The sequence below is a fragment of the Mytilus trossulus genome, chromosome 10 (genome assembly GCF_036588685.1).
Source record: "Mytilus trossulus isolate FHL-02 chromosome 10, PNRI_Mtr1.1.1.hap1, whole genome shotgun sequence".
Classification (NCBI taxonomy): domain Eukaryota; kingdom Metazoa; phylum Mollusca; class Bivalvia; order Mytilida; family Mytilidae; genus Mytilus; species Mytilus trossulus.
In genome coordinates this window covers 60,451,763-60,467,158 of record NC_086382.1, presented here as the reverse complement: position 1 = coordinate 60,467,158, position 15,396 = coordinate 60,451,763, and the positions used below count along the sequence as shown (strand labels likewise).

The following is a 15,396-nucleotide window of genomic DNA, read 5'->3' as shown; positions in this document are numbered from 1 at the left end:
TAATTGGGGTTCTTTGATATGCCAAATCTAACTGTGTATGTAGATTCTTAATTTTTGGTCCAGTTTTAAAATTAGTCTAAATTAAAGTGCAAAGGGTCCAAAATTAAACTTAGTTTGATTTTAACAAAAATCAAATTCTTGGGCCTCTTTGATATGCTGAATCTAAACATGTACTTAGATTTTTGATTATGGGCCCAGTTTTCAAGTTGGTCCAAATCAGGATCTAAAATTATTATATTAAGTATTGTGCAATAGCAAGACTTTTCAATTGCACAGTATTATGCAATGGCAAGAAATATCTAATTTCACAATATTGTGAAATAGCAATTTTTTTTTTAATTAAGAGTTATCTTTCTTTGTCCAGTATAGTAAGCAAGAAATATCTGCAAGATTTTTTTTAATTGGAGTTATCTTTCTTTGTCCAGAATCAACTTAAATCTTTGTTATATACAATATACAATGTATATTCACTTTTTACTACCAACTGATAAATTTAAATAATCTTTACCATTCAGTGATAACAAGCAGTTATTTTACATCTTAATATTTTATGATGTATTTAAATGAGTAGTTATTGTTGCAAACTCCATTAGAATATTTTAATTGAAATTAGTTTTGGAATAAGGGAAAGGGGGATGTGATTAAAAAAATTGGGTTCAATTTTTCTCATTTGAAATTTCATAAATAAAAAGAAAATTTCTTCAAACATTTTTTTGAGAGGATTAATATTCAACAGCATAGTGAATTGCTCTAAGAGAAAACAAAAATTTTAAGTTCATTTGAATGCATTCATTCTGTGTCAGAAACCTATGCTGTGTCAACTATTTAATCACAATCCAAATTTAGAGCGGAATCCAGCTTGAATGTTGTGTCCATACTTGCCCCAACTGTTCAGGGTTCAACCTCTGCGGTCGTATAAAGCTTCGCCCTGCGGAGCATCTGGTTGTATTATCGACCTTACAGCTTTAAACAATTTGCAAAAAGCATCTATGTCATTTTTGACGCGTTTAGAAAGTTGACTGGCATACATTTTGACTGAATTGATTAATGTTATAAATTTCCAATTTATGGATTTAAGCTCCCAGTATTGAAGCCCTTTTGACCAACACATTTGGAAGATAAGTTTTACTGACTATTTTCAGATACGGAGTGTAACGGGGTCAGCCAGATTAAATATGAAATTAGGGAACAATCACATATTCAGTTTTGAGGAGTTCATTTGAATTGTCATTATCCAGACCATTCATCACTAGATTATAATTCAATATTCTAACGACAACAGGTGTGGTATAAAATGATAGGAATATTTATCTTCAAAATAGAAAGATATTTCTGATTGAACTGATTTATGGTGAAGGATATCGAATAAATTGATGGCACCAATTACTTTGTTGGCAAAGGAAAGTTCTAGAATAGATCATTTCTCCGTAACATTTTTCCCAATGCAAAATGGTAAAATTTTACACGCTAGCTATGAGTCTGTATTTCCTTGAACGTTAAGGAGGAAGGTACATTTGTATGTGGAGGAGTTTCAACAAATTACTTGTAAGGAGATAAGAAGGACATCTCGTAAGGAGTGGCGAATTTAGTTTCATGTGAATACAATAAATACCCGTTGAATTTTGTGTAATAAAATTAACGGTACCAATTTTCTTGCACCAGATGCGCTTTTCGACAATACTTGTCTCTTCAGCGATGCTCGTAGCCAAAATATTTGAAATCCAAAGCTTATATAAAAGATGAAGAGCTATAATCCAAAAGGTCCAAAAAGTATAGCCAAATCCGTGAAAGGAATCAGAGCTTTGCATGAGGGAGAACCATGTAAATGGTTATCAGTGGAAACATTCATTAATATATGTACTAGTATTCGTGTATAATGATCATTGCGACGAGGAGCAGAGTCGAAAATATTCATACCATTTACAGAGCTACTGGAAGGACTAGATAAGATACATATATCACTATTTATTTTTCATTACAACTAACTGTTGTCGCCGTTCTATATGTCCTAATAAACTCGTCATAGATACCAGGATTAAATTATGTACTTACGCCAGACGCGCGTTTCGTCTACAAAAGACAAAGTAACGATCGAAACCAAAAAAGTTTAAAAGGCGAAACAAATTACGAAGTTGAAGATCACTGAGGACCAAAATTACTAAATGTTATGCCAAATACAGCTAAGATAATCTATTCCTGAGGTAGAAAAGCCTTAGTATTTTAAAATGCAATCTTTAGACTAGAAGTTCTTTCCGCTACTGCTCTCATAATCAACTATTTATTCTATATATCTGAAACTTAAAAAGACATCTCTTAAAAAAATAATTGTCCCTTCACACATTGATAAGAAAAAAAGCCACAGTAGTATACCGCTGTTCAATAGTCATATTTGGATGTAGCAAAAACAGATCCCGTTAACACACCTAAACCGTGGGAAACACGTGAACTATTAGTTTTGTTTCTTTATCTTTGAATACATCTTGAGAAGTCTGACTTTTTGTCATAATATTCTTGTTTTTCCCTCAAAAAGCAAGGATGTAAAAAATCATTAATAACAACAATATGCAACACGTGGCTTGATGGCTTGTAAATTACTAAAAATGTTGTACAAATGTATGATAAACGGATCGCTGACATTTTTGAATTCAACTTGTCATGTAAAACTTCAATTTGTTCACTGTACACAGAATGACATGATTGTCTTTCTTGAATATGCAAATACCTTACTTGTTAAAATGTGCATTGCGAATCATAAAGACCATAATTCAAAGAAGTAAAGATTTATGATATCTTTACATTTAATTTAGTCTTTTGAAGATTAAAGTTGATAATTCAAAGATTGATGTTGATAATTACAAGATTACAGATGATAATTCCACGATTTAGGTTGATACTCTCAAGAGTTGATAATTTCAAGACTGCAGTTGGACATCCCAATTTAAAAGTTGATAATCTTAAGATTAAAGTGGACAATTTGAAAAAAAAATAGAAAAAAGATGGCCCTAATACGCTTCCGTTATTTCGACCTTTCAGTTGCTACAACTTTTTTAATATAAGTATTTCATAATTAAACACAATGAGAAAAAGTAAAATAAATAAAATTGATAAAAGCCGAATAAACTAGATTGCAACAATGATAAAAGCTGAAACGTCGTTTCCTATGATTGTTAAAAAGGCATGTCCGGTTAGGCCATTATTTGACTAAGTGGACAGTCCGGAAATATTCTCGTATGTTCTTTTGATGGTACATCACCAGCTTCCCAATCAAAGACACACCCATCACACATGAAACATTTACATATGTCACGTTTGCCTGAAAGGACGGAAATAAAGAAGAAATCATTAATAATAATCTAATAAGTCACAATCAAGAATTTATCTAGACAGTTCAGCCACTTAATACATATAAATATATTGAAAGAAATTAAACGGTACTATTTACATTTGACCTGAGATTCATTTGTCTATTCTTTATGTTTCTTTCATATAGCTCACAACATTTCTTTTTTATATTTATACCTATGAATTTGAAACGTTAAGGTTTTAGTGTTTTTAATGAAGGTAGCACGAAATTTATAAGGTTTTATTTTCATTTGTAAAAGAATCCAATATACATTTTAAAGAATTAGATGATTCGATATGAACTGTTATGTTAATTTAAATCGAAAATGACTTTTGCATTTGTATTAATGATTATTGTATGTCTAGTTAAATCAGTTCATAGTTATAACACTTCACCTGTATAATACAATCCAGCCGAAGCTAGGTCAATTGGACAGAGTGGTAGATTCGGTGGCCAATTTTGAAATGAAGCAAGTCTTTCTTCATAATTTGCAAACTTGCAAACTTTCCGACATTGTCCAAAATTAACAGCATGCAGTTTATGAACGTCATCGCCAGGTCTCCATCCACTCAGAACAACCCCACAAAATACACATTGCACTTTATCAGGTGATCCCATGTAATAAAATCCATCGTCACACAGTTCCTTTGGGGATACATTCGGATTGGACCATTGTTGAAAAGTGTTCATTCTCATTTCATAGTTCTCTCTCATTGGTCGAAGTCTTCCTAATGGATGCTGTGGAATTTCATCATAGCCCATTCTGTAGTGAAACAAGAAGAATACTAAAGGCTATTTTTTTCCATAATTCGTTTGCATTAAATTATTGCAAGTATACATATATTTTGGGGCCCTTTATAGCTTGTTGTTCGGTGTGAGCCAAGGCTCCGTGTTGAAGGCCGTACTTTAACCTATAATGGTTTAATTTTTGAATTGTTGTTTGGATGGAGAGTTGTCTCATTGGCACTCACACCACATCTTCCTATATCTATGAAACATTGGTCAATGGAGCACTATTTTTGAATATTATTGGACCTTTATCTACAAGAAGAAAAGTATACAATCCTCCGATTTTGTTGTACCAGGTTTCTATAATCTAAAACGTTCTGAAGGATTATAATTTATGAAAAGGATCAATGAGATCTTGATTTTATTTAGTATCACTAACCTAATAAGGAAGATAATTAAGAAATAATTCATGGGGCTTCAATGTATCGTGATTTTACCACGGGTTGGCCCTTTATGACAAATATTTTATCATGGGCGATAGCGAGGGGTAAAATATCGGCATAAAGGGACAACCTGTGGTAAAATCATTATATATTCATGAATTATTTCGATTCTAATAGGACAAATACGGCAACAATTTTGCATCTTAGTGCTCTAGGTGAAAGCATTATTTGCCGTTCCCATGCATAAACGCCCTATCAAATTGACGTAAAAGAACGAAGAAAACTGAATAAGTTTGTTTAAGATTTATGGGTTTGTCTGCCCCTTTGGTATCTTTCGTCCCTCTTTTACATGCTTAAACTATTCATAATAAAATATTTAGATAGGTTTGGTGTTTGGATGAATTTAAATGATAATTTTTCTTATATGTCTTACATGGATAAAAAAAAGGCTTATAAAACATTTTAACATCGTTTGTTTACGTTTCCTCGTTGTGATGCTTTTCGGTTAAACGAGCGTGTATTTTCCCGTAAAATGCTTATGTTCTGACTCTATCGTTCTGTGACATCAGGTAGCTCATTCATAAAAAAAAGTATATGACGTGGGATTACGATTTGAACAGTCCAAACAAGATATTCATATTTTACCACGGATATGTGCGCAAAGCGTTTGAAGGACGTCATGTTAAAAAAATATTTGTTTGAATAAAGGTTTATACATACTTTTTTAACCTTCCTCGGAGTTCAGTATTTTTGAGATTTTACTTTTTAGATATCAAATGATTTAAAAAAAAGAACATGTTTTATGAGTGACCATGGGACAACTATCAATACAAGTCACAATGTATAAAAAGACAACACTTCTAGGTGAAAATACGGCCATCGACACAGAGTTTTGGTTCACATCGCACAGCAATCTATTTAGGGTCCCGAAATTACTAGTGTAAAGGAGTGGCGCAAGATACCAAATGTGAGGTAAAACTCATAGAGCGATTATAAACTGACAATGCCATGGCTAAAAAAAACCCAGACAAACAGACAAATAATAGTACACATACACAAGACACACCATTGAAAACTATAGACTTAGCAACACAAACAAAAAACTGGGGTGATCGCAGGTGCAACAATTCAAACAGGACAACCGACAGTTTAATTAAAACAAAATAGGTTAATTTAAATGTTTCCTTTTCATTACAAAAGTATACATATATTTTACATCCAGCTCAATTCAGTATCACGGGTTTTCATATTTTGAAAATTCCTAAGCAGGTGTTCCGACAACAACCTCAATTACTTTCTGAATTATAAAGGCTTTGATAGTTTCCAGGGGTAAGAGAGTAAAAGTGACACATTGTAATATTATATTTTATGAAAGCACAGCAGGAAAATCTTTAACCGCCATATCAAAATGATTGTTTGAACGTGCATGCAAATGTACACCAAACCCATACAAACATGGTAAAAAGAGTAGTAAATGAAGAGCGCACGATACTTTATTGATTTAGATTATCCATTTTTTTTCTATATAGAAAAAAATATAAGCAAACATTGACTTGATCAAATTGTAAATAAAAGAAAGTAGATTACTCTACCTATTATGTAGGACTTATCTACTCTCCCCCGTAAGACAGTTATGTGGCTGTATATAGAAAAACATTAACATTAAATTTGTATGCGGAAGGTTTAAATTCAATAGGTCAAATACACACTGATTACGTTGTCAATGGGCTCTGTTAAACTTGATAATGTTTTGTAAAATCCAACATTTTTGTGGTAAACTTTTTCAAAAACAATTGAACCAAATGAATGTATTGTTTACATCGCTTCACATGCACTATTTCCTCTTGGGTTTTTTTTTCAAAAGCAATGACAATTATTGACTTGGTTCCATTCACTAGTTCGATTTGGTTTAAGGATGTTCGCCTCTATCTTTCAAAATAACAAGCTTCTAAAATGACTGCTCTGAATTAATAGTATATAAACAAAGGAAACAACAAAGCTGGAAAAAAAACGAAGGGTCCACGTGTTTGTCTTCGAGATATTAGTTATTGAAAATTTAGAGGGAAATCAGTATCTGTAGATTTTTCGTACACTAAACATTGACATCTTTTTCCTTACAAAAACAGTAAAAACAAATATGAAGGATTTTAGAAAATTTGAAAAGATGACAAACTGTTAAATGGCACTACATGAATAACACCAGATGATTCCAAATATCTGGAAACAATTAAAAAACGAGAGAAGCGAACATCCTGAACACTGACCTTGCATTCGAGACATTTTACATCCGAACGTAAATTTAATATGAATTGCAATGCGAGTCAACTTCGCCTTGATATCCAAACGACGTTAATTTTGTATTTGCATTTTTAATAAATTAATGATCAATTCAAAACAAATACAAACAACATTTTAGAACCCATAACATCTCCGAACTTGCACTCCTGATATGGCATTTACCGGAATCCTTTTCTTCTCATTTCAACAACAGGTCTAGGGTTTTCCTATTTATTTTAAGAAATTTTTTTCCCTTCTGTTTTGCACAAACCATCGTTGAACTAAAAAAAGTCTTTTGATTTATCTGTAAAAACGTCTCCTTTATGGAACGATCTTTGATTGTTAAGGAGGGTACAGGACAAAATTTTAAGCCAGGATCTCAAAAGGCTGTAATATTTTTACTTGTTTTTGTACCTAAACGTGTCGGTTTCTATGAGTCATAAATGACTCAGCATCAATAGCTACATCAGCACACCCCATGATAAGAGAGAATGTCTCCATTAACTACCATTTACTATCCATTGTAAATCATTGTCGGAAATGTTGGACTTGGTTTTCGCCTAAGACATTTTGTTTTAATTCTAAAGAATCCATAAATAATGATAATATTCCTTTTATTTGTACATTGACGAAACTTATAATTTGAATTACAATTTAGAAAGTTTCATTTAAGGTGGTACCCAACACTTGCACTAAAATTAATTTGGCTCGTTTAATTTTCATAAAATTTTGTCAAAGTACTTACTTTGACTCTTTAACAAAAATATAAAAATTTAAAAAATTTTGAACCAACTGTTTTGTCAGAAAAATTACACTGGTTATATAGCAGTTTGACAAACACCAATTTTGATCATTGAGAAGCTTAATATTCCTTTTACAACACAACGTAATTAAAACGTTTAGCTAACTTTACAGAGTTATCTCACTGTAGTGTTAGGTACCACCTCAAATTAAAGATAAATAATTAATTCACATAAACGTAAAATGCATTTCTTATCTAATGCGAATTTAATTCGAATTTAAAGAAAAGTGTGAACGTGATAAGCAAATTTGGTACGCGTTCAGTTTAAATTCAATTCGTTTTAAATGCTTGTGTGAAAGATATCAACTCATCTCTATAAACAATATATTAATGAGCTACTATGCAATCTAGAAAAAACATGGAATTGGTATCTCGATTGGGAACTATGAGTGGCCGTTCATGTCATTTGCGCGATTATATACGCGTATATAATTTTCAACGCGTATATATACGCGTATATTGTGGTTTTCAACGCGTATATTGTGGTTTTCAACGCGTATATTATCGTTTTATACGCGTATATTGTTAAAATAAACACGTTTATACTTTATTCCAATTTATTTATCATATACGCGTTAATATACGCGTTGAAAACCACAATATACGCGTATATATACGCGTTGAAAATTATATTATGAGTGGCCGTTCATGTCATTTGCGCGATTATATACGCGTATATAATTTTCAACGCGTATATATACGCGTATATTGTGGTTTTCAACGCGTATATTGTGGTTTTCAACGCGTATATTGTGGTTTTCAACGCGTATATTATCGTTTTATACGCGTATATTGTTAAAATAAACACGTTTATACTTTATTCCAATTTATTTATCATATACGCGTTAATATACGCGTTATTTGCATAAATATACGCGTTAATATACGCGTTAATATACGCGTTATTTGTGTTAATATACGCGTATGAAATCATTATATACGCGTTAATAAACATTCGTTTGTCTTATTGTTTTAACCAATGAAAGCTGCGTTCTTAAACTGGTTTGCATGTGACAATTGTATAACGGTCCGTGTAACACTTATCAAATCAAAGCTTTAAAAAGTTTTGAAATTTTAGATTTTTGGAATTTTGATCCAAGTTTTAAAATATCAAAATTTCAAATTGTGTTAAAGTTTTGAAATTTTGAAGTTTTAACCAAATTATTAAAATATCAAAATGCTAAATATCGTTTATAAATTTGATAGTTGAGAAACTTGATCAAACTTTTAAAATACTAAACATAACGTGCAATTTTGATAATTTCACTTTTTGAAAGTTTTATTTTTTAAATGTGTCGAAGCGCTAACTTTTTTTAAAGATTTTCATCGCTATTAATCAACTTATCTGGTTCATATCTAACATTAAAGGCATGGAGAATTTTTCTTTTGTCCTCTGCTGGCACAGAATATTATATCATCAAATTGAGGATCATAATAATTTTAATGTACCATTATCGAAGCCCCTAGTGGTAGTATCAAGTAAAAAAATAGTGACTATCTAAATATTGGTTTCCCAGAAGATTACTATTTATCGCTGATATAAACTTTGAAAACAATTTTCAACTTTCAAAATGCCAACACCTACAACTGGATAGATGGGTGCTTAATGTAGTACAGCGGCAAATATTACATAAACATGAATGAAACGGTTGGGTGCTAAATGTAGTACAGCGGTAACTATTACATAAATATAAATGCTCGTGAAAATAATGTTTATGGTATACATTTATATATGATATGAAAGGTTTCAACTTTTACAAAACCAGAGCTATACGTTGGATTTAAAAGTTTACTTTATTTGGCCTTTTCAATTTCATTTGACTTTATTTGCCTTTTTAACTTAATTTGGTTCGAGTGTCAATGATAAGTCTTTTGTAGACGAAACGCGCGTCTGGCGCAAAAAGCGGCAAAATTTATAACCTGGTATCAATCTATGATGAGTTGTTGTAGATACCTTGTAACAATATCTTGGCTCCAATTTTGTGATATTGGATCTTAGTACCGTCTTAATTTCAGCGTAAATAAGATTATATTAAAAACCTCCCACGTTGTGGACTAGCACAACCTTAATTAGGACACCGTGCATTCAGTATCATGAAGCGCTTTTCTTGACCAACCTTCTTACGGAACGCTTAAAGCTGAATATTTAGGGCAAACAACTTACAAAGAATAGATAAAAACGTTTAAGATGATCGTTCATTCTGTACATGAAATGACATATTCTTTAGCCAACATGATTGCAGAAAGTAAGAAGTCGTAAAGCAAAACAGAAAAAAAAATGAAATCAAAAGAAGTAATACATCGTGTATTGGGCTTTTTTATTGCTTAAGAGTTTAGTAGAAAATGTATATATACATGCTCAACAAAACCATACTATATGAACTACTGCGAGTTGTTCAGTTTTTACTGTTACTCCTGTTTCTCCAAAAATATGGGTGCTAGAAAAACCAGCAGGTAAAATGGTCAATATCAGAGCCGTACGTCTGGTATCTTCTTTGAAGAAATATTAATTTTGTCATTATTTTTTCACCGCTTACAACTGTCCGTTTTATTTCATACATAAACTTTTAAGTATCAGTATGTTTTTAATTCATATTGTTTCTTATCGTTCCGCTTTTATTTCCTTTCGCTTTTTACAGGTATCCCTCTTATTGCCCCTTTTCTATTTTGATATTTTAAGCAAACATTTGAAAAATCAAACTTTCAAAAAGTGAAATAATTAAAATTGCGCGTTAGATTTAGTATTTTAGAAGTTTGATCAAATTTCTAAACTATCAAATTTATAAACGATATTAAGAATTTTGATATTTTAATAATTTGGTTAAAATTTCAAAATTTCAAAACTTTAACACAATTTGAAATTTTGATATTTTAAAACTTGGATCAAAATTCCAAAAATCTAAAATTTCAAAACTTTTTAAAACTTTGATTTGATAAGTGTTACACGGACCGTTATACAATTGTCACATGCAAACCAGTTTAAGAACGCAGCTTTCATTGGTTAAAACAATAAGACAAACGAATGTTTATTAACGCGTATATAATGATTTCATACGCGTATATTAACACAAATAACGCGTATATTAACGCGTATATTAACGCGTATATTTATGCAAATAACGCGTATATTAACGCGTATATGATAAATAAATTGGAATAAAGTATAAACGTGTTTATTTTAACAATATACGCGTATAAAACGATAATATACGCGTTGAAAACCACAATATACGCGTTGAAAACCACAATATACGCGTTGAAAACCACAATATACGCGTTGAAAACCACAATATACGCGTTGAAAACCACAATATACGCGTATATATACGCGTTGAAAATTATATACGCGTATATAATCGCGCAAATGACATAAACGGCCACTCATAATATAATTTTCAACGCGTATATATACGCGTATATTGTGGTTTTCAACGCGTATATTAACGCGTATATGATAAATAAATTGGAATAAAGTATAAACGTGTTTATTTTAACAATATACGCGTATAAAACGATAATATACGCGTTGAAAACCACAATATACGCGTTGAAAACCACAATATACGCGTATATATACGCGTTGAAAATTATATACGCGTATATAATCGCGCAAATGACATGAACGGCCACTCATAGGGAACACCTATGCAGGATGCCCTACATGTGCTGACGATATCGTCCTTCTCTCATATGATCATACAGAAATGCCAGAAATGTTGGACACCGTGTATACATATGCTGGAGACCATAGATTTCAAATACATCCTGTAAAGATTAATACCATTATCAAGAATATTACTAAGCAAAAATCGGAGAACTTCAATAATAATTTAGACAGTCTTAAACTTGGACAAAATGATATAGATATCAATTCTGAAACCACACATCTTGGTCTGAAGAGAACTACTTCTGATGACATTAAAATTAATGTTGACGAAAGAATAACATTGGCTAGGAGAACTTTATACTCATTGATTAGAAGTGGAGTTCATGGAACAAATGGACTAAATCCTAGAACCTCCGTCAAAATTTATCAAATATATGTCATCCCAAGATTATTGTATGGACTTGAAACTATACACATTCAAAACAAGGACATGGTCTCACTCTGCAGCTTCCATCTAAGCACACTAAAACACCTCCAATCCTTGCCAAATAGAACAGCTACCTCAGCAGTATATCTCTTAGTTGGCGCTCTTCCAATTGCCGCAGAAATCCACAAAAGACAGTTAAGTCTCTTACATTCGATTGCTATGAGTAATAACATGTCTATCAGAGAAATAGCTCGTATACAACATATAAGTGGAAAAACAACTAGCTTCTTTGTTAAAATACAAGACGTACTCACTATGTACCAATTACCTTCATTCAGTCAAAATTAAGAGAGGACTAAAATTTAAAAACACATTGAATAAACTCGCATTTGACATTATGGAAATAGGAAAAACACATAATATATGGGATACCATTACTAACTCCGTTAAACAAGTTAAACAGGCAGTAACAAAAGCTCGAATGGCAACAGGAACATATACTCTACACACCATAAAGTGAAATTCAATCAGTCTGAGTTTGATCCAACTTGCCCTATATGCAGATTGGAAGATCAGACTCTTCTCCATGTACTCACTAGATGTTCAGCATTTAATGACATAAGAAAATCACAATTTCAAATACTGAAGAACCTTATTATATCTAAAATTGGTCAGGAAAAATGGAAAAGTCAGTTTACTCATAGTCAAATAATATACCAACTAATTATTGACTGTCAGTGCCTCCTTCAGCAACACTTATTGCCAAATGACAAGAAATTTCTTCGAACAATTGAATAATCTCTAGAGAATATTGCTATGCTGTGCATGTTAGAAGGCTTAATGCTTATAGTCTACTGTGAGCCTGTCGATCGCTGTGTGATATAAAAACAAGTTAAATTCTATGATTTTACAGACAATATGTTTTTTTAGACTTTAACTATTTTAAATGGACATTTGAATAAGTTATTACCTGTGTACAGAATTTTAAACTTTTGCACTTGTGGATATAAATAGTACACTATTCTACTGGTGGAGGATTATTCGACTACCGTATATTTTAGTGATTTAAACAATATAATTATATTGGATTTATTTCCAAGTGCTCCAATATTGGAGGGATTTACGTAAGAAGAAGAAGAGGCATTATAATGAGTGTAAAGCTTCTCAGAATGAGATAAGCATAAAGAAAAGTGACAAATCCAAATATTGTGCTTTTATGAGCACAACTCATTTTGAATATGACAAATCTATTAACAGCCTTTGAGAACAAAAATGTGTTTCTCATTTAGTACACCAAACACATACACACATGGTAGAAAAAGGGGAATATGAGGAGTACATGATACATTTCTTATTTAGATGAAAGATTTGTAATACTGGTAGAAAAAAGGTTATATACACTTATTTGCTTGCATAATATTGTAAATAACAGAAAAGTAAAATAGCTTACCTATCATGTAGAACTAATATAGTCCTTACATTAACCAGTTATTTCGCTGTTTATAGCATAACACGTATGAATGAACGGACATACGAGGTTATCAGCGGACGAATTATTATCACATAGTCCATAAACCAATTGATTTAGATTAGGATATTACTGTTGAATCTGTTAGTTATTTTGTCACTTCCTTCATTTTTGCCGTCAACTTAATATTTAACTTAGATATACCTCTAATTTTAACCTGAGCTGTTTTCCTGATGGTTTTTCTTTACTCTATTGATTTGTTCCCTGAACTATTTGAAGTTGATTTGACAAGGATAATGCAATTTGCATATATTTTTACATATTTTGCATCTTTACATTTATTGATATTTGTGAATGATGGTCTATATATTTAAAAGAAAATAAATATTTATATATAATTTAATTTTGGATGTAACGCGTCTTCTGATTGGCTGACGTTATTTTGTTATAAGCCCATAAACATAATTTAGTATCACCCCTAGTTTTTGGTGGGGTTCGTGTCGTTTATTCTTTAGTTTTCTATGTTGTGTCATGAGTACTATTGTTTTTCTGTTTGTCTTTTTTTATTTTTAGCCATGGCGTTGTCAGTTTGTTTTAGATTTATGAGTTTGACTGTTTGACTGTCCCTTTGGTATCTTTCGTCCCTCTTTCAGTCATGTGAAAGTAACGTCATCAACGTTTTTTCATGGTTAAAATGGAATTTAGAATAAAATTATAAGAAATGACTGTAATATTTTTTCTGTCTATTCGAAATAACATAAAAAATGTGGTGCACACTGTTAAAAAACCCGCTACGCGCGTTATTCAGTGTGCACCACATTTTTTTATGTTATTTCTTCATAGACAAAAAAAATATAACAGTCAATACTAACATAAAAGTCGTGAAATTTCGTAATTTCGTAATTACACATTAATAAATATTAATAATTTGAAATGGAAAAAAAACTGATTTTAACAATAATGTAAACTATAAGGACCTATGTTCAGTGATTGTCGTTTGTTGGTGTGTTTCATAACTATTTTTCGTTTTCGTTATTTCAATAGATAATAGTTACCAAAAGTACCAGGATTATAATTTTATACGCAAGACGCGCGTTTCGTCTACATAAGACTCATCAGTGACGCTCAAATCAAAATAGTTCAAAAGCCATACAAATACAAAGTTGAAGAGCATTGAGGACCCAAAATTCAAAAAAGTTGTGCCAAATACGGCTAAGGTAATCTACTCCTGGGGTAAGAAATTCCTTAGTTTTTTCGAAAAATTCAAAGTTTTATAAGCAGAAAATTTATAATATGACCATACAATTGATATTCATGTCATCACCGAAGTGCTGACTACTGGGCTGGTGATACCCTCGGGGACGAAACGTCCACCAGCAGTTGCATCGACCCAGTGGTGTAAATAGTTATCAAAAGTACCAGGATTATAATTTCATACGCCAGTTGCGCGTTTCGTCTACATAAGACACATCAGTGACGCTCAGATCAAAATAGTTATAAAGCCAAACAAATACAAAGTTAAAGAGCATTGAGAACCCAAAATTCCAAAAAGTTGTGCCAAATACGGCTAAGGTTATAAGACCGTTACGTTACCTTTTTAAATTCTTTAAAACTAGTATTATTTGGACCCTTTACAGCTTACTGTTCGGCGTGAGCCTCTGTTTTTAAGACCAGACTTTGACATTTGATTGTTCAATTTTTATACAATGTGACTTAGATGAAGATTTGGCACTCGTTTCAGATCTAGATCTTCCTATTTAATATATTGGTCGATATTCACAAACCTAGAAATACCATCGTTCACAGTTGGTTATGTATTTTGGACTAAATTTTCATACCTTCTAGCCGCTATATCCTTATCACTCATCAAACAGTAAATATTCACATTAAATATAATTTTGTGGTTTCTTCATTTTGGTCAAACATGACTAAATTGAGCTACTGAGGATAAATAAAAAGATGTGGTAGGATTTCAAATAAGACATCTTTCCACAAGAGACCACGTGATGCAGATGTAAGCTGTAAAAGGGTCAGACATAATAAAACGTAAAAAATTACTAAAACGAGAAACAAATTGCCTGAATTTTGTAGAGGGTATCAAAAGACCAGTTGAAAAAAAATATGATATATTGCAAATAAACGACAACCACTGAATAACCGGCTCAATGCATACAGAACACGGCGGTGGTTTACATGTGTGCGGACGCCCAGCCGTACAACTTACTTGGTATAGTGGTACTTGGTATATCACTACAAAAGTTAGAACAATAAAAATCAGTTGAAATATGTTGTACTTTTCG

The 15,396-nt window shown here is 31.8% G+C and overlaps 1 protein-coding gene across 2 annotated transcripts; it reads right to left on the bottom strand.

Annotated features, from left to right (window-relative positions):
• Positions 1–2,309: 2,309 nt before the first annotated feature.
• LOC134686443 (putative inhibitor of apoptosis) lies at positions 2,310–13,172 on the bottom strand. 2 transcript variants are annotated; one of them, XM_063546108.1, is made up of 3 exons: positions 13,079–13,172; positions 3,739–4,106; positions 2,310–3,313 (listed from the first exon to the last, which is right to left on the bottom strand). In XM_063546108.1, the coding sequence occupies exons 2-3, from the start codon at positions 4,103–4,105 to the stop codon at positions 3,186–3,188; spliced, it is 495 nt and encodes a 164-aa protein (XP_063402178.1). In that variant the 5' UTR covers position 4,106; positions 13,079–13,172; the 3' UTR covers positions 2,310–3,185. The 2 variants fall into 2 exon arrangements, with proteins under 2 accessions (XP_063402178.1, XP_063402179.1); XM_063546109.1 differs by lacking the exon at positions 13,079–13,172 and adding an exon at positions 6,108–6,186.
• Between the last annotated feature and the right edge of the window lie 2,224 nt (positions 13,173–15,396).

What these genes read in the sequence shown, in the direction of transcription:
- LOC134686443 (XM_063546108.1), bottom strand. Translation starts at nt 4,105, where the DNA reads ATGGGCTATGATGAAATTCCACAGCATCCATTAGGAAGACTTCGACCA. An exon ending in GGCTGGATTGTATTATACAG is followed by an intron (nt 3,314 to 3,738) that starts GTGAAGTGTTAT and finishes CCGTCCTTTCAG; the next exon opens with GCAAACGTGACATATGTAAA.